Source organism: Lampetra planeri, chromosome 47 (assembly GCF_965212315.1).
Source record: "Lampetra planeri chromosome 47, kcLamPlan1.2.h2, whole genome shotgun sequence".
Lineage (NCBI taxonomy): Eukaryota > Metazoa > Chordata > Hyperoartia > Petromyzontiformes > Petromyzontidae > Lampetra > Lampetra planeri.
Genome location: NC_136153.1, coordinates 7,016,904 through 7,042,953, shown reverse-complemented (window position 1 = coordinate 7,042,953; position 26,050 = coordinate 7,016,904). Strand labels below are relative to the sequence as shown.

Below are 26,050 nucleotides of genomic sequence, written 5' to 3'. Positions count from 1 at the left end.
GCTCATTATAGTGATGAAATAAAGAGGAAAATGAGAGCATGTTGGAGTACTTTTGCAAAACTGGACATAGCAATGTGCCCCGAGAGGAATGTTTTCAATCGGTAATTTCAACTTGTAACACGCCGCATGGTATTTGCTCACTCTCGAAGAATCGGAATCTTTATTTAGACTGGAGGAATCCGATGAGCAATGAAGATCTTGTTCACAGGAGAGAGAATGACTCGGGAGGCGTGAGGAACCACAGACAATCAGTATGGCAGCAACCAGGCGGTGAGCTGCCACTACCAACAGTTATCCAAGCTCTGCCATCCCCCATATATTGTGCTGATTTATACACCTCCCGGCAGAGATCTGAAACCTGGTAACTTCTTAATCTTTTCCTTTCGCATCGTACATAGCCAACCGTGCTCATCGGATCTGATATGTGGTAATTGACAAAGAGAATTGAGCAAATGCTGAAAGTTGCACAAAGACGCATGGAGAGGGACAGGAAGAGGAACACGTGGATTAGAGAAGACGCGCAATTAAGAGACACCGTGTTGTCTGTGAAGAAAAGGAAGGATGTATCGGCAGGACACGTCGCTCGAAAAAATGACGGCTGGCGGTGGAGACTAACGGCGGAGTCACAGTTAAAGGAGAGAACACTTCCGAGAGGACGTTGGCCTTGAAGTTGGAGCGGTGAAGTCGGAGCACGTGTAGCAGTCAGACGGATTTTCGCATTGCAAGAGGGTGAGAGATGGCGACAGTTTTGCGACACCCATCCATCATGGCCGGGCGTTGGCAACCAAAATATTTTTTTTCGAAATTTGGTTTAAAAAAAAAACTCTTTCAAGAGCTGCAATGCATTTGAATACGAAACGGTGGCACTTAATAAATAACGTCACGAAGCAATCTTAAAGAGCCACACGTGGAGATGGAGCCTCAGGTTGCCGTTCCCCTGGTCACAATGATGACAACGAGCGTGAATTTGAACAATTTCTGGTCCCAATTTATGGACTTTCCTCTTCTTCCTCGTCCACCTTGTACCTCAGTAGGAATTATTGAGGCTGTTGTTGCGCCATCTGTGCATTAACACCCTCCACCAGGTCTTTCGACTGCTCACTCATTCTCCATCAACTCTTTCCCTTTTTCGTCTTTGGCTCTTCTGTTCCAGCCGATCTGTCTTCCCGTGCCAAAGTCAACCGTCGGCGATCCACTTGATTTTTTTTTTCCCACGAAAGCCAAGCACAGGAATAAAGAAAAGCCCTAATATAAAATAACAAAAATGTCCTTCACACGCCGTGCAAAAACAGGTAGTGGGGCCTGAAGTGCGAAGCCCCAGGCCAGGATCAGATCTTGGGTGAAAAAAACACATATTTGCTCTGTAATCCTAGTGCTTCCTTTCGACCACGGCAAATATTTTCTGACCTTCAATTCGCCCGGCGTAGGATTAAAGTGTGTGCACCATCCGAGCGCGACGCCGCGTCGACCGGGGCTCGCGCTGCCGAGCGGTTAGAGGCGGACGGACGAATGTTACGAACGCCGCTCCGCCGTCCGTGGCGTTCGAGCGACATTCGCGCGTTTGCCACGGTGGCTGGAAGATGTTAACTACCTCGCCAGGTGTACATGAGGTTGTGGGTTCGATCCCGATCTTGATGACCGCTGTTTGTTTGGGATTTGCACATTCTCCCTGTGGTCGCGTGGATTTTTCTCAGGGTTCTCCAGTTTACCCTCCACATTTAGAAACACGCGTTTCGAGTATTTGGCTGCTATACATTTCGTTGAGCTATCATTTGTAGCTGACAAAGAGCTGTAGCTTAAAATAAATAGTTTAGTTTACAGAGGAGGACGTCCGTCTCCTCGTTGTGAGAGCAGCATCGGTATTGAGGGCAATAGGAGCCTTCGTGCCCAATGTTATAGCAGTGTTAGCGTTTTTAGAGGAATGCTCGTGTTCATGATGATTAATTGGCTCGTCGATTAAAATAGACTTTTCCAATCTTACGACACATGCATGGACTCGTGCGTGTGTGAGCTATTTAAAGTGACACTTGTTACATTAAAGGTTTGAACAAGGCTACACCAAACGAGAACACTATTAACAGGCCGGTACAAACAAAACAAATACAGTAATATTTGTATCATTCCTTTATCGCGAATGCTTAGGCATCCTGGGATGGACATTTCGGTGGTGTACATTTAACAGTGTGGCTTTACCCCCTCACCGTTCCATGCCAGCCTTAATTGGTGCTCACTAACAACACTTGCCCCAGCAGTCTGTTAAGGCTATCCGTAGGGATCTTTATCTTTTGCGTGCATGTGTGCGGTGTTTGTGGATTCTCAGGCTTACATGGCGTACATTTGAAACGCCGTATTTTTCGGCCAATTCATCGTAGCGTTGGATGCGCGTGTGGGTGTGGGTGTGAGTGCACATGCCTCCCGTGCGGGTGTCCATGCGTGCATTTTCATATTTTCTTCACCGCGAAAAGATAAACTAATGTTTCTCCAAAAACAATACGTCCCCCGTTTCAACTGGACACTTTTAATCTTGGTGCCAGATGGCCCGGGAGGGGGCGCGGTCGGGGGGGGTGGGCCGGGGGGGGGGGGCCGGGGGGGGCGTTGCAGCAACTGCGTTGAGAGGCATCGTCTCCTGTGTCCGATCTCTCGCGTGAGTTTTTGCTCGTCTCCGAGCACAGGTGCTGGAGCACAGTTTACGTTGAAAAGAAACCAAACTAATTTATTTTAAAATTTACCAGGTAAAGGCACACTGAGCTATGTAGCTATTTTTCAGAAGCGACCTGGCTATCACAAATGATAGCTCAAGGAAAGTGGCTTATCATCATGTGGAAATTTATAGTCGCAGCCAAATACTCTAAACGATTGTTTCTAAATGCGGAGGGAAAAACTGGAGGACCTGGAGAAAAATCCACACGACCATGGGGAGAGACATTTGCAAACTCCCAATACTCGATTTAAAGCTTTCGTGACTGCAGGGATTCATCTTCTTGGTTCTTTCGGTAAAGTCACGTAGAAGGGAAATAATAAAATAATAATTAAACATTATATATTATTTTATTATGTTTTAGTTTTATTATAGGGAAATGATAAAATAATAAAAATAAAACATAATATATTATTTTAAAATGTTTTATATTTATTATTTTATTATTTCCCTTCTACGTGACTTTACTGAAAGAACCAAGAAGATGACTCCAAATACTGTATACGGCAGGCGGCAGGGTTGGGATCGAACCCACGACCTCCTGTAGTACACCAGGCGTGGTAGTTAATATCTCGCCACCGTGGCGCGCGAATGGAGTGAACGCAAGCTAACGAGTGAGTGAGCGTGGCTTGCCCACAAGGCATTTGTTTGGCTGTGTCGCAAGATCCTCTCCCGTCTTATTCGCGTTTCGCCTGCCAGAAATCGACGCGTGTTTTGACGCTGGCGTTCGACAGGAGACAGAGAAAAACTCAATGTTAGAGACGTGCTGGATAATAAAACTGCAAATGCGGTCCAAAGCCTCATCGCATGATGAATCCACGTACGTGTTTTTCCCCTGTTGTAGGGCACTTTTATTAATGTTGATGTTGGTGAGTTTTAATTGGTTCTTGTATATCACATCCCATGCACTCTGTTAATCTTTTAATTAGAATTCACACTGACATTTAGCTTACGCCATTTTTTTTTTACAAATTCATGTTTTTGATAGTTTTCAGGATCTGTGCTGTACTCATTTTAAGAAGAAGCATCCACGGTCTATCCACTGTGGGACAAAAGCCTCTCCAGGCCGACATTGTTTCTCAGTCACGCGACACAACAATCCACTTAGCACCTGCGTATGAGCTGAATTCACTCCATTTCTACAGTTGACCATCCTCTTTGGAGTATTCATGCCTTTGGCTGTACTATTAGCACACAATGAAAACTATTGCCATTTAAAACCCTCATTGCAGTGTCTTCTGTCATCGCTTGTATTTGTTTGATGATGTTGATAACAGCACAAAGAGCAGGAACATGTTCCAGACTCCATGCAAACATCGGGGTGATGGAGGGGTTTGGTCCACGCTGTGGAATTTTTGTACAAATAGTGAAACTTCTGTACCACTTTTAGTTTTGTTTTCCACGTTGCTCAGTCCCTTGTCCATCGTCTCAGTGAAATTAACTGGAAAGTTGGAACGTCGGCGCTAGTTTTTTTTTATTCCTAAAACTCTGCTCCAGCTACTTCTCGTCACATTGCGCGCAATAAAAAAACACCTCGGAATTTTTGTGATAATTGGCGTATTTAACAGGCAGCGTTTTTGTGGTGAACTTCTGTACAAAAGGCCGGCATTTGCACTTCCAGAGGGCCACCTAGCTAGCGGTTAATGGTAATTAAATGAGCCAATAAATCTACACTCATTCATCACAATCAAAAGCAAGAAATGTACGCATTAATTTACATATACTCGACACATTGGATAAGAATTTTCATTTATCCGGCCTTTAAATACCACAGAAACTCCAAAGTGTGTACATCTGTAAATGCAAAGCCTGTTTGTCAATCCACTGCTGGATGAGGGCCTTCTGACACCAGGCAGGGTTATATGACCATACTTCACCACGCTGGTCAGTTGCGGGTTGGTGAGGGGTAGAGTGCAGAACAGCACTGGATTTTACCACACTGCCCTTTGCTGCCCACAATGTCTACAACTACTCCACCTGTTTTATGCGTGGCGATTGCCCATCCAAGAATCATCCAGGATCAACCCAGCTTAGCTTCCGAGGTTTGATGGGATCATGTGAGTTGGTTCTTGGGGATTTAGTCATTGGCCATTCTCAAAGTGCCTTGCACATGAATATTTTGTCACCGAATGCAACCTGTATGACAGTTCTAGATTTGAAGCTTTTGTGACTGCAAGGATTCATATTCTTAGGTTTTTTCGGTAAAGTCACGTAGGTAAAAAAAATAAATTAATAAAAGTACTTGAAACAGCAATCGTGCTGTGACGGTTCCACCTGAAGACGGAAACTTGTGTTGCCTCCGAAAAATCGTGATTTTTATTTTATTTTTATTTAACTTTTATTAATTAAAAATTTTTCCCTACGTGACTTTACCGAAAAAACCTAAGAATCTGTATGACGGTGCTTATATACAGTGGCGTCCCTTGGATAACAATGGAAATTCCACATTACCATGGTGTGGGCCAGGCTGATTGCGGCCGAGCGTGATTGTGCACGGTTGTGATCCAAAAGGTTAGGGTGAGGGGGGCGGAGGCTGGCATCGTGCAGCTTTGTGATGTTCTCATATCCGCTGCTGCGAGGTGTAGAGAAGTGGCAGGATAAAAAGTAGGTTCGTGAACCCATCTGTGTGGATCTTTGGGTGGGTGTTAATCCTTTTACCTGAGTGTATTTTCCCAGAGTATTCTTCGTTTCTGTCTCACATGTAGAACACCGATGCATGGATGTGGCCAAACGACCCAGTGCAGTACTTATATGCGCTTGAAATCTCGAGGCTGTGTGGCTTTCCCTATAACACAACTACATTATTATTCATCCTTGAGAGAGAGAGGTCTAATAGTCAATTTTACAATTGTGAGCCAAGCGTGCTCGCCGCAGTACCACCTGGCCGGATTTACAAAAACGGTAATGTTTTCCAAAAACTTATAAATAAATAAATTCCGGGGAGCCGTTACAAGAATAATATTGAATCATCTTTTTGAGTTGGAGTGGTCCGGCCTCGGCTTTTCAAGAGGCGTCCAATTCACTGTGGCCCCGAGCTCGCTGCCGCTACGACCGTAATGGTTTTATGAGTGAGACTTCGGGGGCGGTCGGGGCTCAGGGGAAGCGGGGTATGAACGCCTGCTTACAAAAAAACAACCCAACCAAAGATTCAGGTGGCGATAATGTCCGGGGCAATTTTGCACAGCTGCTGCATCCCGATTCGGCGCCCTTATTGAATGAAAACGCGCTTCATTTTACATCTGTACATTTTTAAACGTTCCCGATAAGGTCACGTACGGTACGGTTAATGTCCCAACAAATTTGATGGCCGTTTGAAGTTTGAACCCTTGACTTCGGCTCAGTGTGCTCAATATAGTCACTCCTGGCAGCCAAGGGAAACAAGCGTGGCCTCCTTGCAATGTTTCACTCGGGTGTAATCGGATCGCATTTCAGCCACATGGCGTGGGCAGTGCTGGATTCTGTCCTGATGATTCGAATGATACTTTGAACACGTTGGGATCCCTCTCGATGTTCGTGGGTCTGTTCTCTTTAAAAAAAAAATCTCATCGTTGTTTACCCAGTGAAGCCTCCTCACTCGAGACTTTTTCAAGAGGGTCCTGCCAAGTTTTCGCAATCGGAGGCGATGTTGCTGCTGAAGTGTAATCCCAGTCGAGTAATTTATTCGGCGTTGGATGACTGGCCAATACAAGTTGCATTGTATCGGGTTTTGTTTAAGCGATGGAAGCAAACCGGACAACACTCAGAACAGGAGGAGAACATACAGACTCCACAGAAAGGCACCCGAGTTGGAGCTCAAACTCAGGCCCTTCTCTCTGTGACGCACGAGTGTTACCGCCGCGCCAACATTTCGGTGGGCGAGCGCGTTCGGCGTTTGCGACCACCCCGATTGCCCGTCTTGGTGAAGCGACCCGCATCGAGCGCGCGCGGACGAGTGCGGACTCTTGCGCTCCGCAGCAGTGTTGGGTCCGAGGAGTAGCCATCTGAAAAATTCCTTTGAAACAAGATAATGCGCATACCTGCCCCCCCCCCCCCCCCATTATTAGCGTTATTGACGTGGGAACTCTAAGTGCTCGACGATGTCATTTTTCACCCGTTACGTTCTGGCTAATGAGAGACAGAGCCAAGCTCCTTGTCGTCCCTCCTCCTTGGGTTTTCCCCACTGTCCCACCACGTGAGTCTCGTTAGCAAGCGCCTCTGTGGACTTGGGCGAATTGATAGCACGGCTGAGGACTCGGGCGTTTCTGGGATGCCGGATACGCAGTCGGTGTACGCTGCCCTAGCCCCCAACGCATAGCCACAACCCTCGGTCAGGTGGCAGCAATTCTTGCCTCTTGACCAGCAATTCCTGCCAAGCGCTAGAATTCTATTGGTTACAATGCACCGCCACCTCCTCGTTTCATAAATGATCCCACTGCTGTCCAAATACCCTCTCGAAAGGCTCTGCAAAGCTCCTTCTAGTGGGGGCCCTTATGACAGCATTGAGTTGAGCAAGAAATTGCAGGGTTGCACCTTTACCTTTTCTCTCAATGCACCTTGGGTTTGAGGAACTCCTATCGCACGCATGTGAAAGAACACCTTCGATTAGCACGGTTGACTACGTACTGTGCGAACGAAGTTCAACATACATACATAGAGAGATAGACATATTCCAAATACCAACCACCTCTTATGTTCAAGATATGTACCTAGACTGTGTGTCCTGCTCTGTCCAATGCAAGTCTGAAGCTTCATTAAGGACTAAAGACATTTTAAACTAATGGTGAAGTGTGCCATTATCTAGCACTTCGGTGCTATTTCTGCAACGTCACTCACACACAACGTAATGCAATGATAGTACAGGGCAGATACGAGAGCACGCTATGGCGGTCATCATCAGTCATGGTCAATCCGCTGCTAGATGAAGCCCCCACCCAGCCCCCCCCCCCCCGCCCCAAAACTGCCGCCACATCTGACGATCCTGCGATGCATCGGTCCTTTCCATGGCGGTGCTCTTGGCAGAATGCACCTCCAAAGTTGTGAGAGCAGGATATGAAAATTGTGCGGAGGTTGATGTTCGTAACTTTTGTAAAATGTGTAAATGACGAGAAGAAAAAACACATCATAACGCAATAATACTGCGTGCTGGAAAAAAACCCGTAAGTTTTAAACAACACACAAAAAACACATCATAACACAATAATACTGCGTGCTGGAAAAAAACCCGTAAGTTTTAAACAACACACAAAAAACGTGTTACAAGCGCATGGTGCCTCTCCTGTGGGTTTTGTGCGTTCCGGTTTTCTCCCATGCACGGAATTGCTTGTGAAGTCCCGGTGTGAGACAGTGCAGCAAGTAGGTTGTTGACAGAATCTCTGTGCGGAGTTTGGTTGCTCTCCCGTTGAATGCGTGGGTTTGGTGCAGGCGTTTTGGTTTCCTCCCACGCACAAAATTGCTCGTAACAAAAAAACCCGAAGGCATTTGTCAAACAACGTACGGAAAAAGGACACTCGCGCAAAAAACAAATGGTCTTAAGGCTCTGCGTCAATTTGCCGAATTATATTTTAATAAAAAACATGAAACACAAGATTTTGCACTGGTCACTCAACCTCCGGCCGGAGTCAGGACCGAGGTTGTTTCTGCGAGTGTCGGCGCTGCATTCGCCCCGGACTGCTGAGCTTGGCAGAGGCTTGCACATCCTCATCGTATTTAACTGCGTTCCACAGCACTGTGTACATTAAACATCTGGGAACCATTAGAGACACTGAAACCAAAATGTGCTACATTGTTTAGAGGTGGTGGTTTTTTTCTTTCACTCTACACCGAGTTGAATACCATCTATGCGTCTTTGCCCATAGTACTGCTGTTGAGATGTGCACGCTCAGCGCGTATACTTGCATTTGTGCCTGCACACATTTGTGTATATATATTTGTTTGCGTGTGTGTGGGGAGTGGTAGTGTAGCGGTTAGCGCGTTGCTCTATGAACCCGGCAACCCGGATGCGATTCCCTCTCACAGCCAACACCAGTGACGATTATCTGAACCGGTTCTGGACCTCCCCCGAGGTCGACTCAGACTCAAATGACTACCTGCTGCGGTGTGTAAAAATTTTCACCAACCCCCTCGTGTGTTGTGCCAGCCATCGTGGGTGCTCGCTAACAGCACTTGCCCCAACAGTCTGTTAAGGCTATACGGGGGGTGTCTTTGTCTTGTTTATGCTGCTGCAATCAGGTTGTTTTAATTCGACGCTGTCCGTGTATACAGTACGCAATGCGCTTCACCTCATCTTTCACCGTGGAATGCAGCCTGTTGCTTTGCGAGTTGGAGTTTTTTTTTTATGCTGTGCCGCCCCATCGGAATGGATGCGGCACCGGATTCCTCTCAAGAAGAATTCGCTAAATATTTGTGTCTCAGCGTCTGCCACTTTAAAAAGGTCCGAAATAGATTTTTATTTTACATTTCTTGTCAGCGGGGGGGGGGGGGCAGCCCATAAAACAACTGCAGGCTACGTGACCACCCTGCAAAGGGCTCGACAATGTCTTTTTTTTTGTTCCATCGCTTTTCATTTCTGCAAAGTAACAAAACTTAAATTCCGCATGACTTACGATCACAATGTATATGATTACAGAGGCCGGGCATGACCCTCTTGGGATGTCACATATGCCGCACTCGAACATCAAGTTTAAGAGTAACTGACGTATTGGATTGTCGCGCTGCACTCTCGTTTTATTGACCGAAGAGAGTGATGCAAGCCAGAGTGCCTTTTTAACGCGCCGTCTTTGTAACCATAATAATTTTTGCCCTCTATTTGGTTGTCCGTTGGTTGAGCTGCGTTCGGCTCATTGGCAAGCGAAGCCCCATACGGTGTTCTGACATGTCTTTTCGCCGACACTGGCCAGCAATAGCCTCCTCGTTTGTTCGGTGACGTTACAGATTCTTCGCCGGTTAAGACTGCAGGTTAGCCTTGGTGGCCAGGCGGCTTGGAGGGTTAGAGTGCTGAACTGGCACTGCTGAGGTCCTGGGTCAGACTGCAGGCAACCAGCCGCCCATGTTTAAACTAGGATCTCAAGTGTTATGAGTTGATTGTCACCAGATTCAAACCCAGCCTCTCAGTTCAGTGCCCCTACTCTGAGCCATCACAGCCACACAGTCACCTTATGTCATGTAGGTTCCGTATTAAAACACATTCCTGCGGAGGGAGCTGGTAGGAACGTTGGGTTTCTCGGTCAATGGCCAGGGTCAACGGCGGCGTGGTGTATTCCGCAAATATGGCCGACTGAGGGCGGGCACAAGCCGGCGTGAGTAGGTTAAACGTTGAGTTTTATAAGGGCACCACGGGGTGACCAGCCCCTCCCCACCCAGCCCCACCCTCCCCACCCAGCTTCTCCCCACCCAGCTCCTCCCCACCCTCCCCACCCAGCCCCTCCCCACCCTCCCCTCCCCACCATACCCCACCCTCCCCACCCAGCTTCTCCCCACCCTCCCCTCCCCACCCAGCCCCTCCCTGCACGACGGACGGACACGGTAATCCCCTGGTGGCTGGTGGAACCAGTGGGTTCCTACCAATAAAAAATGTACGTGACATGTGTGCTGTTGCTGTTGCTCAACAGTTGCTACCCCTGGTGGAGTTGGCCATTGCGGACCCAAAGCTGCAGCAGTCGCCAGTCTTCGCGCAGCTCTCCGAGCTGCTGGCTCATTGGGGGCGGCGATCGGAGGACCCCGATCTCCCGCCAAACCAGAGGCAGGCTTACTGCGAGCTGCTCGCTGCATTCTGGGAAAGCGTCGGGAGCACGTGTTTGGCACAGGTAAACTCGCGCACGCACGCACGTGAGCACGCACGCGAGCATGCACGCACGCGTGCACGCACGGCGGCGAATGATCGCGGTGAAACGCACCGCGTTGTTGAGAGATGCATAACCCTCAGAGCTTTGCCCAAAGGAATACATGACAAAGGCCTTCTTCTAATGTCAGGAGTTAGCTGTTCTTCTTGGTTCTTTTGGTTAAGTCACGTAGAAGGGAAATAATAAAATAATAAAAATAAAACATCATGAAATACAATTGTAAATTGCAAAAATCCCTGCAGTCACGAAAGCTTTAAATCGAGAGTTAGCTGTTGTCAGGCAGTGGATGCTGGATGAGCACAGTTCTGATATAAGCAACCAAAAAGAGATTTATACAAGTCTCCGTATTCATAGGCAGTAATTGCAGCTCATATTTTTTTTCTCATGAAATAGAGCTTTAAACGAATACATGTCTTTCCTTTCTCTTGAGTAGACCAATGAAATATACTTTTTTTTGTGAAGTTAGCAGTGGTTGTCCTGCAGGAAGACTTGCCCCTGCCATGAGAATGTGGCGTTTAACCTCCATCCGTGCACACCAGGGTTGTTAGCGAGAGAGGAGGGTTGCTGTGTATATACACGTTTGAACAGGAAAGCGCTTTGATATTTTCTTGAGCGTTTTTCGATAACACGGCAAGCAACTAATTTCCTACAATTGCTCAAATTGCAACATGTAATCTAATCTCTGGTAATTGAGATTACGAACCTTTTGCAATCTGTTCGGTAGTTTCTTTTTACCTCGAAGGTATTTTGGTTTACTGTTAGTGAGCGTAGTACAAATTAAATGGAATCAATACTGCCGTTTAATTTTTTTCAATGTAATATTTCATGTTTATATAGTTCAGATGGGCAACTGTCAAATAGTTTTACCCTTTATGGCTAGGCTCCCCTTTGTTCTTTATAAATGATGCTAATGATGCTGTTGAAGATAAACTAGCCTGCGCAGATTACATCAATAATTACCAAAGTACCGATGTGATTACAGTAATTGGAGGAAAATTAACCTTTAATGCTCCACGGACGTTAATGATATCGGTTAAAAGTATGAAAGGGAAATGTAAAGCAAAGTACAAATTAATAAAGACCGTTAAATGGACAGATCAATATCTCCATTGCACCAGTTCTGCGTGACAACACGTTCAAAAGACACCTGCGCAATTATGAAGAGAACAAAAAACACAACAAGCACGAGAAGAATCTTCTTGTCAACGTTGCCTTGTGATAGAAAATAAATATATTTTCTAAAATAAATATGTGACCAATGGCCCTCCATCGGAGCGGTAAGAGAGCAGACCGTTTGGCTGACTTTGAGTCCTACAGCACACTTTACTACGTAGTACCTTGGAACAAAAATATCTTGGTATTTCGACTGACTGAATGCTTTAATTGATCTCTAATATTCTACAGAGTGCCGTTGACTAAGACTGCGTCTAAAATAAACATTCTGGCAACGTTAACGCGGCATCCCCGTTGCCACGTGCGCGTGTGTACGCATGCGTGTGTGTGTGTGCACGTGTGTGTGTGTACGCCTGTGTGCGTGTACGCCTGTGTGTGTGTGCGTGCACGTGCGCGTGTGTGTGTGCGTGTGTACACATGCAAGTGTATGGAGAGCGGTAGGTAGTGTCGCTGTTAGTGCATTGCGCTACAAAGCCGGGGACCCGAGTTCGATTCCTGCTCACAGCCAACACCTGTGATGATTATCTGAACAGTTTCTGGGCCTCCCCTAGGTCAACACTGCCTCAAATGAGTACCCGGTGCGGTGTATAAACATCGCACGAAGGAGACAAAGGCGTGGTGCTGGCCACCGACCCCCTCGTGTGCCTTGCTGGCCTTTATAGGTGCTCGCTAACAGCGCTTGCCCCAACAGTCTGTTAAGGCTACACGGGGGTGCGGGATCTTTGTCTTTGTTGTGCACAGGTGGGTGCGCCACAGCCCGAGCGGGCTCTGCTTGGCGTCGCCGCTCTCCTCTCCGCCCTCCGCCAGCCCGGCGCGGGCATGGCGCAGCCCTCGGCCGTCACGGCGCGTCGCGCCAAGAAGCCGGGACGCATTCGCTTTGCGCCAGAGCCCGGAGTAGAGCGGGCCGAGGCTGCAGGAAACGGCAGCAGCGGTGGCGGTGGCGGAGCAGAGGAAACCGCGGGGCGGATTGAAACCGGCGCGACGGACGCCCCGGGTACGCGCGTCGCATCGTCGTGCGCATTCCAGCATTGCGCTCGAGGATTTTTTTTTTTAAAGGGAGATGCAAGCCATGAGATGTTTGGGTTAGGCCACGTAATGATGTTGCCAAATTGGTTGTTGCGTAACCCTTCACCGGCCGATATAGCTAAACAGGTGAAATTGTCAGAGGTACAGGCATATAACACGCCGATTGTTATTGTTTCATCTCACCGGTGAATTGAAGAACGATTCTGACAACCAAATTCAGTAACAAGATACGACGCAGAGTTTTAAATGACACCAAGCATCCTCCTCAGGTCATAAAACCAGAAAGTCAGAATAACCTTTTGTTATGACAGCACAGGAGCAACCAATCACACATCGTTAAAAAGCACAGCACACTTCGATGTTGGTAATGATGAGAGCTGTCCAGTGGAGGCTCATGAGGTCCTAAACGACATAGGTACATGGCAATGTGACGGCTCTTCTGCTATAATAATAAAAAAGTAAAATTAACATTTCATTTTGTAAGACCTTGTCAAACAGGTCCCAGTAAAGAGCGCAGAGATTCCCCGGCACTTGCCCGGCAGAGTGGTGTATGACGACATGCGGAGCGCCGGCTCCCACAATGCACCGTGCATTGTGACGCTTATTTATTCCCATGTCCTGTTCACATTGTCCTGGAAGGTAGGGCAGTCTCGCCATTCCGAGGCTACTAGAGGGTGCTTTAGAGGCTGCACGATTGTGACCTTTAAGTCTGTTTTATCATTAACAAAGCCCCAAATGCGTTTCTTACAGCCGTTGAGACGCATCCTCGACATGTACTTGTAGAATAAGAGTAACCGCTGTTTGGTTGTGCATCTTGCTTGAAGTGTATGTGTAGTTTCAGCTGTTCATGATTTTGGCATGGTATTTTTTTTTCCCACACAAAGCATGTACAGACATACTTTTGTAAAAATGAGTCCTCGTCATGTATTCATTTGGTGAATTTCCACAATTCGGGGTCATCATTCAATTCATGAATAACCGGGGGTGGTGGTGGTGGCTATGTAATCCTGCACTGTGGATGCGAGGGTTGGTGGATTGCACAAATGTTGTGAAACTCCCTTCCAGTGGGTGTTGAGGTGGTACAGCAAGTGGACTAATCGCCGTCTGTTTCCAAGTTGACCCTTGCGTGCGTGGGTTTTCTCCAGGTGTATAAACACTCAGTAATTGGCTGAAAACATCCTAAAATGTAAACTATGATGCAGGACCCTCCTGAAAAAGAGTCCTTGGACTCAACGTTGCACTCCTGGAATAAAAAAAAAAATCTCTTTTGTTATTGTGGTGTGTGTAGTCGATGCCACAGTGGCTGCAAGGCTTCCATGAGCCGAAAAAATAGACACAAGTCCAATACAATCAGTTGTTAAGCGCACTATTTGATGCATTTATCTTGAGCTCCATTTAGCGGATCATTTGATGAATCGTGGCATGCCCGGTTATAAAGCCAATGATCACACGCTGATCTGCTTCTCTCGCGACAGCTGGAGCTAGGAGTTGGGCCTGAATCCTCTTGATTTAACGTGTTGTTTGTGCAGCATCCCTAGCACGTAAATGAAGCCCCTCTTGTTTAATGCGTGTTTACGCGGGCTGTTTGAAGTGTCCTAACTCACTATCGTGCTCGCGGGAGATATGCATCCCTCCGCGTCTGTGATTCCCATGGTCTGAAATTTGCGGGATGCTGCCGTTGTTTAGTGGATTTGCGCACAATTTGTTGCGGTTAAATTTCACGGCACGGCAGTTGAAGCAATAGTGCAAGTTTCTTAAATCTCCCATCCCTCTGTCTGCTCAGCAGTCTGGAGGGGGTCGCACGGTGCGATAACGTGCGAGTCCTACCATCTCTCGCAAGACATCTAACCAGTATGGAAGAGTAGGCTAAATACCCTCTAGAAGGCCTCTAGAGCTTCCATTAGCAGAGGCCCTTCTGCCAGAAGTGTATGTATGTTGAACTTCTTTCACACCGTACGTAGCCAACCGTACTAATCGGAGGTGCGGGGGAAGAACTTGAAACTCAACACAAAAAGCAGTTGTGAAGATATTCGTTTTCAAACGATATGATTTCAAAGTGCATCGCTCCAGTGGCTTCCTAATATCGGACTAAAGAGCGTTCCAGATGGCAAACAATTGCAGTGCTGCACCTTTTTTTCCCCGCTTCCAGGCTCTGACGATTCCACCGGTGCCAGCGAGGACACCGCGGCCCGTGACCCCGGCCCGGACCCGTCCGGGCCCCTGCCGGCGCTGTGCCGTCGCGCGGCGCGACTCGGCCTGTCCCGCGCACGGGAACTCGGCTCCCTGCCGCACCTCGACTTCCTCTCTGCCGTGCTGGCACTCTGTCCCACCGACGATACGTTCCGTTCGCTGCTCGGAGAAGACGACGGAGTGGCCGAGGCTCGTGCGAGCCGTCCGTCCGACGTGCGGCCCGAGGCGCGACCGAGCGACGCTGACGAGCGGGAACGCGCCGTCGAGGTCCTGGGACCGTTGCCGGCGCTGCGGTTCCTGCGTGACGCGCTGCTGCCCTGGCTGGGCGAGTGCCGTGCCCCGGAGCGAGCCGCCCTGGTGGAGGTGCTGTTCAGCGTCCTGCGCGCCTGTCGCGATCAGAGGCAGCGCGCTGATATTTTGGACGACGTGTGCAAGGTGTGGCTTTCGAGGGGGAGGGCCTTGCGTGCGTCTGTGCGTATTTTGCTACCGTCGGTGTCACCGCTATTGAGTGACGCTGCTTGTGGTTGGTTTTCTCAGTGCCACGCGGTTGTGCTCGGGGAGACCAGGTATTAAGTCCTTGCTAATCAGTTGTAAACCAATCTCACTGCCCATGTACTTGCCTACACGTCTGCTCTATCTGCTTGCCTGGCTATTTACCTTCCCACCTGGCTACTTGCTGTCCTGCCAGACATTTCATCATCATCATTAGCCATGATCTCTCCATTGCTGGATAATAGCGTCCCCTTTGCCACCATCACCTCTCGTGTTCTTGCGATGTGACAATCCATCGAGCACCTGTGCACGAGTTGATTTCATCGCTTCATCTCTGTGAAGGATTACTCTGGGCACATTCGTTGTTTTTGGCTTGTGCGCTATAACAGCTGTTTGTGCACGGTGGTCAACTCGGACAAACACTGTCCAGGATCCATCCTGCCTCCCTTGCTCACTTCCGTTATCTGCCGATGCCAGGGAGGCATTTTTGGCGATTGATTCCTCGGCGACATCGAGCTAAAACAATAAAACCGCATGGCAGTGCGCAAACTCCATGCGACGTTTTGCCTTTGCCGTTGTCAGCTGGGCCTGAGAATTCAACCCCAGTGAAGCCTCGAGAGCGTAATGGAGTGCAAAAGAACTCGCAAACGAACACCTAAAAGACCCAACGTGAGAAGATGCCTGTGTTTGATCTTCCACGAAGCTCACGGTTCACCCTAAATCGCATCCACTGCACATTCCATGGCAGCAGATGCGGATACCTGATGCACAAATGGAAAAGTAAAATCTCTCCAACGGTGTGCGACCAGACTGGTCTGGATGAAAACATCCACACCAGACTGTACAACGTATAATGACGCAATGCCCGATCTGCAAATATACGGAGGGGACATCACGGCGATACACTCCACTGCTCCTGATGCGGTTATCGGGGCTTGACCACCTGAATGTGAAATCGTAGTTGTTGCTCTGCGTCTACATCAGCCGTACGACAAGAAGAAGAACGTGGGCCGAGCGGCCGGTAGTTGACCCTGATGGAACTCCGATCCATCGCCGGCACGATGGTCGTCACAAAGCCCCGTGGGGCGAGTGTTCGTGCGATCGGTCGTTGGCGCGTGTTGGATCTTCGTCAGCGGTGTGAGGACATGACGCCGGCGTGTGTGTGTGTGTTGCCCGAGAGGGCTGCTCGCTAATTTCAACATCCTATGCATCGTTAACGCTTTGTTTGTAATAAATCAGCGCGATTCTTTTCTTTTGGTTTTCAACTGTTATTCATCAAGAAAGGCAAGGGCAGAGAAGGCCACGGATGGGGCGGAGGGAAAAAAAATCGGGGGAAAAGTTTACGGTGTGTTTGGTCAGAAAGCGATATTCGCAATGAGCTGTAAAAAATCTAATTTGTATTTTACTTTTGCCATCCGCAACTGAAATAAGAAAAGCAATCTCGTAATTTATTATCACAACAATGTAAGTCTCATTAGGCTTATTATGATTTATCAGCTCATGGATTTAAACATTCGTACGCTCACAACACATGCATCCAATCTTGTATGCGTGAGATAATGTACTTTCAGTTAATGACGATCATCATCGAATTATACGCGTTAGGATAATGCAGCAAATGAGAGATAACACATGGGAGACATAACAAATTAAACGGAAAAACACATTGCACAAAGTTAATCGGTTGTTTTTCTTCACATCCACAGATGAATCTGGGGCCGTCCGTTCTGCTGCTGCTCATTCAGAAGGTAAATACCAGTGCGCAGCAGCAACAACATCAGTGTGGACGACTCGTGCGACTGACTAATGCACCGTCACAAGTCGGTGTGACCGACTCATGTGACTGACTAATGTGTCTGACTCATGTGACTGACTAATGCACCGTCATGAGTCGGTGTGACTGACTCGTGTGACTGACTCGTGACTGACTAATGCACCGTCACGAGTCCGTGTGACTGAGGGAATGGGTGAGTGAGCGAGTGCCTCCCGCAAATTCTAATTCTGTATTTGCAGGGCGATGAAGCTTACATTTTACGTAATTATACTTGAGCGAATGTTTCTAACTCGCACCTTAAAATATATACGTTAGATTTTTATCGATTTAAGTTGATTAATCGATCAAAACTGATAATTATGTTTTGTGGTCCATAACTCGGGCTGCTTTTAAAACGGTAGCCACCCCCACATCCTGCCTCGCGAAGACTGCAAACCTCCTGCAAGCCGCACCCATCGTGACACTGCTGATCATGCCGATGCCCGTCACCTAGCCCCGCTCATCGCCTCCCGTCCAGCGGCACACATGGGAACACGTGTGTGAGACTTGTTTCCCCCCCCCCCCCGCCAACTAGTTTCGCGTTATCCGATTGGTCGAGTAATCGAACTGATTCCCATAAATATGCTAAATTCCTCTTGATATGCAAATAATTTTGTCAAGGCGCTCTACCCCCCTCCAACCCAGCTTAAAAAAGACGCTCCAAGCCTAGGGTTGTCATTCAGACTCTGTCTTCTCGACACACCTGTTCTTCACCTGAGGACGGCTGCTTGCATTGTGGCCGAAACGTCGTGAGAATTATTTTTATAATGTTTTATTTGTATTATTTTATTATTTCCATTCTACGTGACTTTACCGAAAGAACCAAGAAGATGATAAGCAGAGTAATCAATTGCTTTTAATGCAACGGATAGTGCAGCTCTGGTCACACATTCATGGCTCCCGTTTGGGAGAGGAGCATCCGAGCCGCCGCCAAACAACGAACTGTGCAGAGGCCCTGAACAGGTGCTGTCCTGGGTAGGTCTTCCAGGAACATGACAAGGCCGAGTTTTTGTTCAGTTCTGCAAGAATGCACCGCCTCGGAACACTGCATTTACATGCAGTTCTCCCCCCACTTTGGAATTGTGAGATATTCTCGCCGGGTCGGGCCGATAAAAACAAGACACATACTTTAGATATTACGTATACATCTTGACGTGTGTTTATAGCCGTAAACCTTATTGAGTCTCAAAGAATCACGTTTAAGAAGGTCGTGATTTACGATGTTTGGCCATTTAATTCTGGAGCATTTCGTCTACTGTTTGGATAAATTAACTCTTGGCAAAACATTATCGACTGATGATGTTGTTCGTGAGCAAACGATGCAATCTGCCACAGCAGCATGCTCTTGGTTGGGACAAATAGGCTTATTGTAGAGATTTCAGATTTAGTTCTGTGATATCTTCTTTGCAGGGCTTTTCTCGTACACAAAGTGGTGAACTGCTAGTTGTGAGAGTTCCCATTGGAAAAGCCTTTTTTTATCGTGATATGACGCCAATAATGCAGGGTAGGGCCGTGGTGTTTAGCAGCTAGTATCCACACACGCCTGGCCACCTTTGCCACTCCATTGGTTAATAGTGACCACAACCTAGCAGGTACCCTTTGTCGGGTGAGTAAGTCATCTTTGGGGAGGCTTGGACCAGATTTAGATTAAGGCTTGCTCTTGCCTCCGATGTGTATCGTGAAATCGGGTATTCGGTATCGCAACACTGCTCACGAATTTTCCGCACCACCACCACGTCACCTTAAGAATGCACGCACACTTACACATAGAAGCGAGCGTCGTGATCATCGTCGTTGTCATCGTCGTTTGTGACTGCTCCTCGCATGCAGTTACCTCTCGATGTGCCAGCACAGACCGAGGAATTCTTTTAAACGTATATAAAAAGCGAGAACAGGAGAAAAAAAGTTAATCTCAGCAAAAGCTCGTTAAGCGGAGAGGGGGTGGGGGGCGAGGTCCTGGGGCAAGCGCCCCGGCTGCCCTCTTCGCCCGGTTGTGACCCCATGACGACCCCCCATTCTAGTGGCAGGGGACCCAGCAACACAGCGGGGCCGTGAACCTGGGCCCCCGTGTCCCCGCTGTAAATAAGCGGAATTCCTGACTTTGGGGGGGCCAGTGGGGGTGATGGTGGGGGGCGGGTAAAGCATTGCATCCACCTCGCCCGTCATTTGCCTGCCCACTCGCTCGAAAACGTGGACGCACACACACACACACGCGGAAGTACGAAAGCATTTTAACTCTCGACCCCGCACATTTGGAAGTCGTTAGGTCAGGCGGCGTTGGAGTGCGGCCGTTAACCGCACGCCGCCTCTTTCCCCTCTTGTGCCATGGAAAAGGTTCCTGGCGGACGGGAGGACAGGAGGGTGCCCTCCAACCGAATGGTCTTGGGGTTTCTTAATCTTTCCCCCTCCCCCGGCGCCTGCCAGAACGGGTGGTCGTGGTATCGCTGTGGGCCGTTGCAGCCTTGATTTGCAAAGAGAGCGCTTCGGCAAATAAATAAATAAAGACGTGAATAATAACTTCCACTTAAATCATTTCCGAAACACAGCCAAGAGCTGTGTGCTAAGAAAAAATATATATATACACATGTCTGTTTCTGTGTTTGTCTGTGTCTTTTGTAATATTCGTTTGTATCTGCGCGGAACAAATATTCTCACAATGCAAGTTGGTGATGTTGAACAGGCTGGTATTTCTCAAAAACGTAACTTTTTATTTTACCAGGTGAGGCCCACTGAGATGTATAGCTTTTTTTCAGAAACGACCTGGCCAGAAATGATAGCTCAATGAAGTGACTTAGCATGTGGAAATTATAGCAGCCAAATACTCAACGGATGCGGATTCTAAATGTGGAGGGAAAAACGCGGAGGACCCGGAGAAAAAGCCACACAACCACGGGGAGAATTTGCAAACTCTAAATATAGATGCGTCAGGGTCGGGTTCGAACCCACGACCTCCCGTATACCAGGCGAGGTAGTTAACATCTTGTCACCGTGGTGAACATGTCTTCTGTAACGAATAGGGCCCCGTGTATAATCTCAGAATTCTCGGCATGACGTCAGCTTGGCTCCCCCTATTGTGTCGACTCGGTTTATTTATTTTTTTGTGATGCGACGCATACTTGGGAGCTTGCGGTTTTGACAATCTGTTTTTGTTTAGGGAATAATTGGTTTCGCTTTTTTTATTTATACAAGTTTTTTTTCTTCTTCTCCCTGTAGAGCCTTCGCATTTTTGCATTGTTTTGTGCGGCGACCACCCTTCGTGTGGCCGAGACACGAGCACGGAATGCCTTCGCAGCATCAGTCACCACCATCACGGGTGGACTGTAAACAATAATTTGAAGAGCCTTTTTCATTTATCATTCGTTTATTTACAATACAAATACAGTGTAGATGTCTGAAAATGCGCGTACCAAAGCAGTGACCGTATTTCACGGGCTGTCGGGTATGGCAGGAGAGCAAAGCATATCTCTCATACTTGTCTTGCCACTTCTATTTTATCTTTCGCATTACTTACCTATTTTTCCATGAACTCCTATGTGTACCATCTTGTGTGGCTATATATAAAAGTCCAGCTGGCTGACCCCTACCGTCTATAAACAGTCTCCCGAAACACTATTTAAAGTGATTGCTCTTTTATTAGGAGCTCTCAGTTCATCGTTGTCGTTAAAACATTTCGCTATTAAAATCGCCGTGTCTGGTTGCAGTCGCTGATGCCCTCCAGTGTCCGGCGTCTGACCGCGTTGCGCACTCAGCACCTCCGATTTGCCGACCGAACGTCAACCCGGGCTTCCTTTGCCACGGAATTTCCCAAAATTCCCCCGTGCGCGGTGAAATTGCAAACAAAGGATCTCGCCGGCTTTGTAAATAAGAGACGTGCGGAGAGTTAATTTCACGGTTCGGGCAGAACTTGTTGCTTTAGTCTTGATAGAAACCAGCCCAACGCCCGATCGAAGCTCACCTCTCAGTCTTGTCTCCCCACACAGGCCACAGCCACCTGTTTCCTGTAATCAGTGTTCGCTCACTTGTGGTTGTGTTAAGGCTGCTTTTCGTCATTTATTGCAGGGAAGGGTTTACCAAATGCGTAAATGGTAGCCCAAATTAAAATTCCACCAAGCCTGTTATTTTATCATTCCTTCATGGAAAGCCCTTGTTATTTTCGGGGTAATAAGGGGTAATTAACGGATGGCTTTAATCAGTAAAAAAAAACACCAGAGTTAATTTCTTGGAATAATTGAGCACAAATGTTTTTGCATTTTCCATGCCGGATGATTAAAACCGACGGTTGCAGTGGCATCTGTTGTCTCCACTAACCACGAAACAACATTCTGAGCTTTATAAAAAAAAAAACCCAGATGAAACATTCTATCACCGATGGGTCAAAACCACTCGCCCGATGCCAGATAAAAAAATGTTACGTTTGCTTTGGCAGTTAAAATTCCACAGATTTTCAATCAAGACTTCTTTAGCCAAAAAACCTCTCACACGCACAAATTCCAAAGCTCAGATGTGACCCTAGGGAGTTGGTACTTGAAAGAGGAAGCCTCCGACACCTCTTAGTGGAGAATTAAACAACCCTCTTTGGCGTGCGGCACGACCAGCAGACGTCTTGGTCTGCCCATCGGTGGCTGACAGTCTCGTGTTTGGATAAGATCCAAATTAGGGGGGGGAGCCTTGTAAGCAGCACCTCTCGGGGCCCGGGTTCAAGCCCCAGTGCAGAGAGTAACGATCGGAACTCGTTCCGCTTGGCCGACTGCTGACGGATTCCGCGCGGAATGAGAGTTTGACGTTTGTGGACTCGGGACGGCTGGAAAACACCAGTCGGCACGTCGTAAAGCCGGGGGCTGGATTTGTTGCACCGGACTGTTGATTTGTAATTCTTGACAGCAAGAGGCTTTGGGAGATGTGCGCACGCACCAGGCTCCCATGCTCTAATACATTTAGGGCCACTGACAGGATTGGTTCTTTTCTCAATGGGGGGTATGTTCCGTTTCTCAAGGCACCAGGTTTATTCCGAGTTTGAGCAGTGCTCTGCTATTCCACCACATAGCGTTTTGCAGTTGACATGATGCCTGACATTTTGCTTAAGGAGAACTTACGCCTCAGGTTCACCCAGCCTGAAATAGTTCCTCCGATTAGCATGGTTGGTTACGTACGGTGCGAAAGAAGTTCAGCATACATAGTTACCCTTCACATTGACTTGGCTTATAATTCATCCATCGAACAAGGCACACACACGCTCCCTTTTATGATTGTATGGGATTTATACAGTTTTGTTAAAAAAACAACTATATTTTGCATACTTTGCTCTCGCAAAGTTGTCCACGAGGACCATTCAGATTCTGCGGCCTGCGGGGAGCTCAGGAATCCCCGACGTGGCGGCCTGCACTCGACACAGGTTGCGCACAGCCCTGCTTCTGACGGTCGATGTAGATGAGACGGACCAAATTGAGATAGCACAGATTAGAAAAACAAGAAGCAAGCAATGACACGTTTATGTTTACGTGATTTAAACTAAAAATAACCTCTAATAAGGAAGAAGCAAGCAACAAAATGTTTATTTCTTGAACCAGATTGTGAGTCCCTATATTGACAATTCAACAGGTGAAGCGTTAAGTTGTTAAATGCCTAGATGCTTAGTAGAGCAGTATTTAGAGTGCTTCGTAATTTAAATATGTAATTGTGTTACAGTTGTAATTCGTTTCTAATTTACACAGCTGTGCAATCAGTATATTTAAAATCTCAATTCCACGAGGCATACAGTCAATCGGTAATTGGTGTCTGCATTGCACTACTTCAGGAATTTGGAGCTTGAATGTCTCCCTAGACGGTGGTGGTTTGCGCTCACTTGCACCCGCAACATTCTTAGCGAGCATTCAATTATTACCTGTGCACTTACATCCGCTCATCAGCTCTCCTGTCTTTCAAATGCGCGTAAGTGCCCTGTGCATGTGTATGGGTAGTTTATGCTGCTGTAAATGTCTCCCTACATGAATCTTTGTTGATCTTTGTGAGTAAGCCGTTTTTTTCGTGCGCCAGTGTCCTATGTGGAGAGTCGTTTACCGCTCAGTGAAAGCGCTGCTGGGCTTGTGTGTTTGTGAACGCTTGGTCTGCACTGGGTTGTGTTGTAGGCCTTGTAGCCCCTGAGCCAGGTTGGGTAAAAAGCGATACTGTGCTTGTTTGCGTCGGTGATAATACCGTGCACTCGGATGTGAAATTTCATTTGTAGCCAAATGAAAACGAAATGAAATAATTACGGTCTTTTGTAGATTTAAATTCGTTTCACTGGTCTGCTCGAAGAGTTAGACAAAAAAACGGTCGTGTTTGTTTAAAGCTTTCTCTGATTAAAAATCATTTTAAACATCAGTTGCGATTACTTGTGAGGAATAAAGAGGCAATTTAAAATGAAAGGAATTAAGAGCGGAGGCTTTCTGTGAGTTTCAAAAAGAAACTTAACTCGCGAAAAAATCCCAACAATGCACTCAGCGGAGGGAATTAGGTTAATTCGCGGGCAAAAAACCTTCAGCAAAACTGCTGCTGTGAAATGTTCCGTGAGGCACCTTTACAAAGCCAGATACAATGCTGCATTCATTCGCGTTTCAATAATCGTCCATTTAGAGCAGGTGGGGATCTCATTGGTGGCTGTTATCACACTTGAAATGCAGCGCCGGATGCCGAAGTTGTTTAAGGACAGTCGGTGGATGATATTTTTTCTGACAATTTTTTTTTGCCGCGGGTAAATTTCACATGTGGAATTTGGCACCACAACAATGCCCTACAATAAGCCTGCTCTTGCTAGAAAATATCACAATATATTTTAATGTTCGCTCTGCAACCGACGACACGGTTTGGTAATTCCCTGTTGAGTTGAAACCATCAACTCCGGACAAACTGGCCCCGCGATGACATCTCATACTACTAGGTTTATCCCGCCACTAAGTACATATTTATGTAACTTTGGTATTTTACGCATGCCATGCATTGGCCTGTACATTTTGAGCACATTAGACTCGGTACAGTTCTTATTCATGTCAGGTTTTGTTTGGACATCCAAGACCGGGCACTGAATGTAATTTTTCGCGATTATTGTCCTTTATCTTATCGGCGACTGTCTGAAAAAGCCAGTGGTAAACACTGAACCAGCAGCATTTAGCGGAGGGAACATCGCCATCCATCAGTGTCTCTCACCGAGATCTCGGCACTGCTAATGAGACCCAGAAAGTTCTGAACCAGTCTGAGTTTGCTTGCTTCCACAAGTGCTGCCTGAAAACACGGCTCCACAAGTCCCCATCGTCTGATGGACTAAAAACACAAAGGGTGCAGCCCTCCAATTGCTTGCTCACGCCACTGCTGGCAAAAGGGCCTCCACTAGCAGGAGCGAAAGAGCCCGTCTACAGGGTATTTTGGTCTACTCTTCCACGCTGGCCAGACAGCTTGGAAGAGGTGAGAGTACCTACACTTTACCCCACCACGTACGACCTGCCCATCGACTAACTGGGTGGACAGAAGCGGCGGGGCAGGGGATTTGAGAAACTTGTCAATTGTTTCAGCCACTTCGCCCAGGGGAGATCGAATCAAACCGTCGACCTCTGGATCACCAGGAATGGGCTAAGATGCCACGTTGGTTTGTGTTTACACGGCAAGGTAGACCCTGGTGTGTTTGATTTGTATTTTATTACCCACAGTGCACTGTGGCGGCACATGATAAACAAAAAATGTGCCACCGCTATCGCCACGCACTGGGACCCACCCAGTGCTACTCGCTCAGTTCAAAGGGGCAGTCTCACACATCACACTATCCTCGTGTGACCCCCCCCCACAGCGTACACCTAAGCCTTGGCAGATTTCTGGCCTCCCCCCTCTAAGTCTTTCAAGCGATAGCACTGCCCCCTCTCAGAATCAGAATCTTTATATATACTGGTGGAATCCGATAAGCTATAAAGCTCTTTTTTCACAGATGTCCAGTAGGGGCAGGTGAGAATGTTACAGCAAGAAACAGTAGTAAAATATGATGGGGGTGCAAAGTTTTGGAAAAGTAAACAAATCGATTAAAAAAAAATTATGCAAATAAAATGTAACAATTTTGTTTATCTTACCAGGTAAAGCCCACTGAGCTATGAGCTTGTTCTTTAGAAGCAACCTGGCCACAAATTATAGCTCAACGAAGTGGCTTATTACGTGGAATTTATAGCAGCAAAATCATCTACCACATAATGTTTGTATCTTAAGAGTAATCACATCCTGCTGTTCATTGGCATGGGTTTGAGAACGCACTCAATTTACAGATGTCACGTTGACTGTTGAGACAAGCAGGAGTGGCGGTGCTTGGGGAAGATGCGCAACTATGAAGGCACACGGTGGCCGGTAAACAAGACTAATGACGGTAGCAAGCCAAACAGGGGAACATGCTCAGGAGGACGTACACGTCGGAGATGGAGCTATGCACTGAGCTCGTGTGCGAGCACTTGATGGATTTGCTACATTGCAGGACTGTGATGGTAACAGTTTGGGGAGACCTTTATCCAGCTGTGGATTTATTGTGAGCGATGATGATTGATCAGCGGCCGGCTTATAGAGCCTTTGGTGGTATGCGTGCTACCCCACCAGCCTGCCCCCCGCCCCTCCTCTACCACAGGGCCATGGCATGGCAGGGCCTGTTTCCCATGCCTCTCCCGGCCTTCCTCAATCTTGATTCTTCCTCTGCCCACACACGTAATCTGCCCTGTTGCATGTGCGTGGGCTAGGCATGCAACGATCCATCGGACGTAACAATCTATGAAAAATAGATTGTTGCCTTCGTTTTACGTGCATTGAATCGTGTGTATGAGAGTTGGCGATTCAGAGTTT

General features: G+C 47.5%; 1 protein-coding gene across 2 annotated transcripts in view; it reads left to right on the top strand.

The window, feature by feature from the left end:
- The window catches only part of LTN1 (listerin E3 ubiquitin protein ligase 1), a 172,767-nt gene that overhangs the window by 14,397 nt on the left and 132,320 nt on the right, over positions 1–26,050 (top strand). For both annotated transcript variants that reach the window (XM_078615544.1, XM_078615545.1), the window contains exons 10-13: positions 10,285–10,479; positions 12,430–12,682; positions 14,864–15,339; positions 17,103–17,144. In XM_078615544.1, the coding sequence (XP_078471670.1) occupies positions 10,285–10,479; positions 12,430–12,682; positions 14,864–15,339; positions 17,103–17,144 (966 nt within the window). The remainder of the gene's footprint in view (positions 1–10,284; positions 10,480–12,429; positions 12,683–14,863; positions 15,340–17,102; positions 17,145–26,050) is intronic.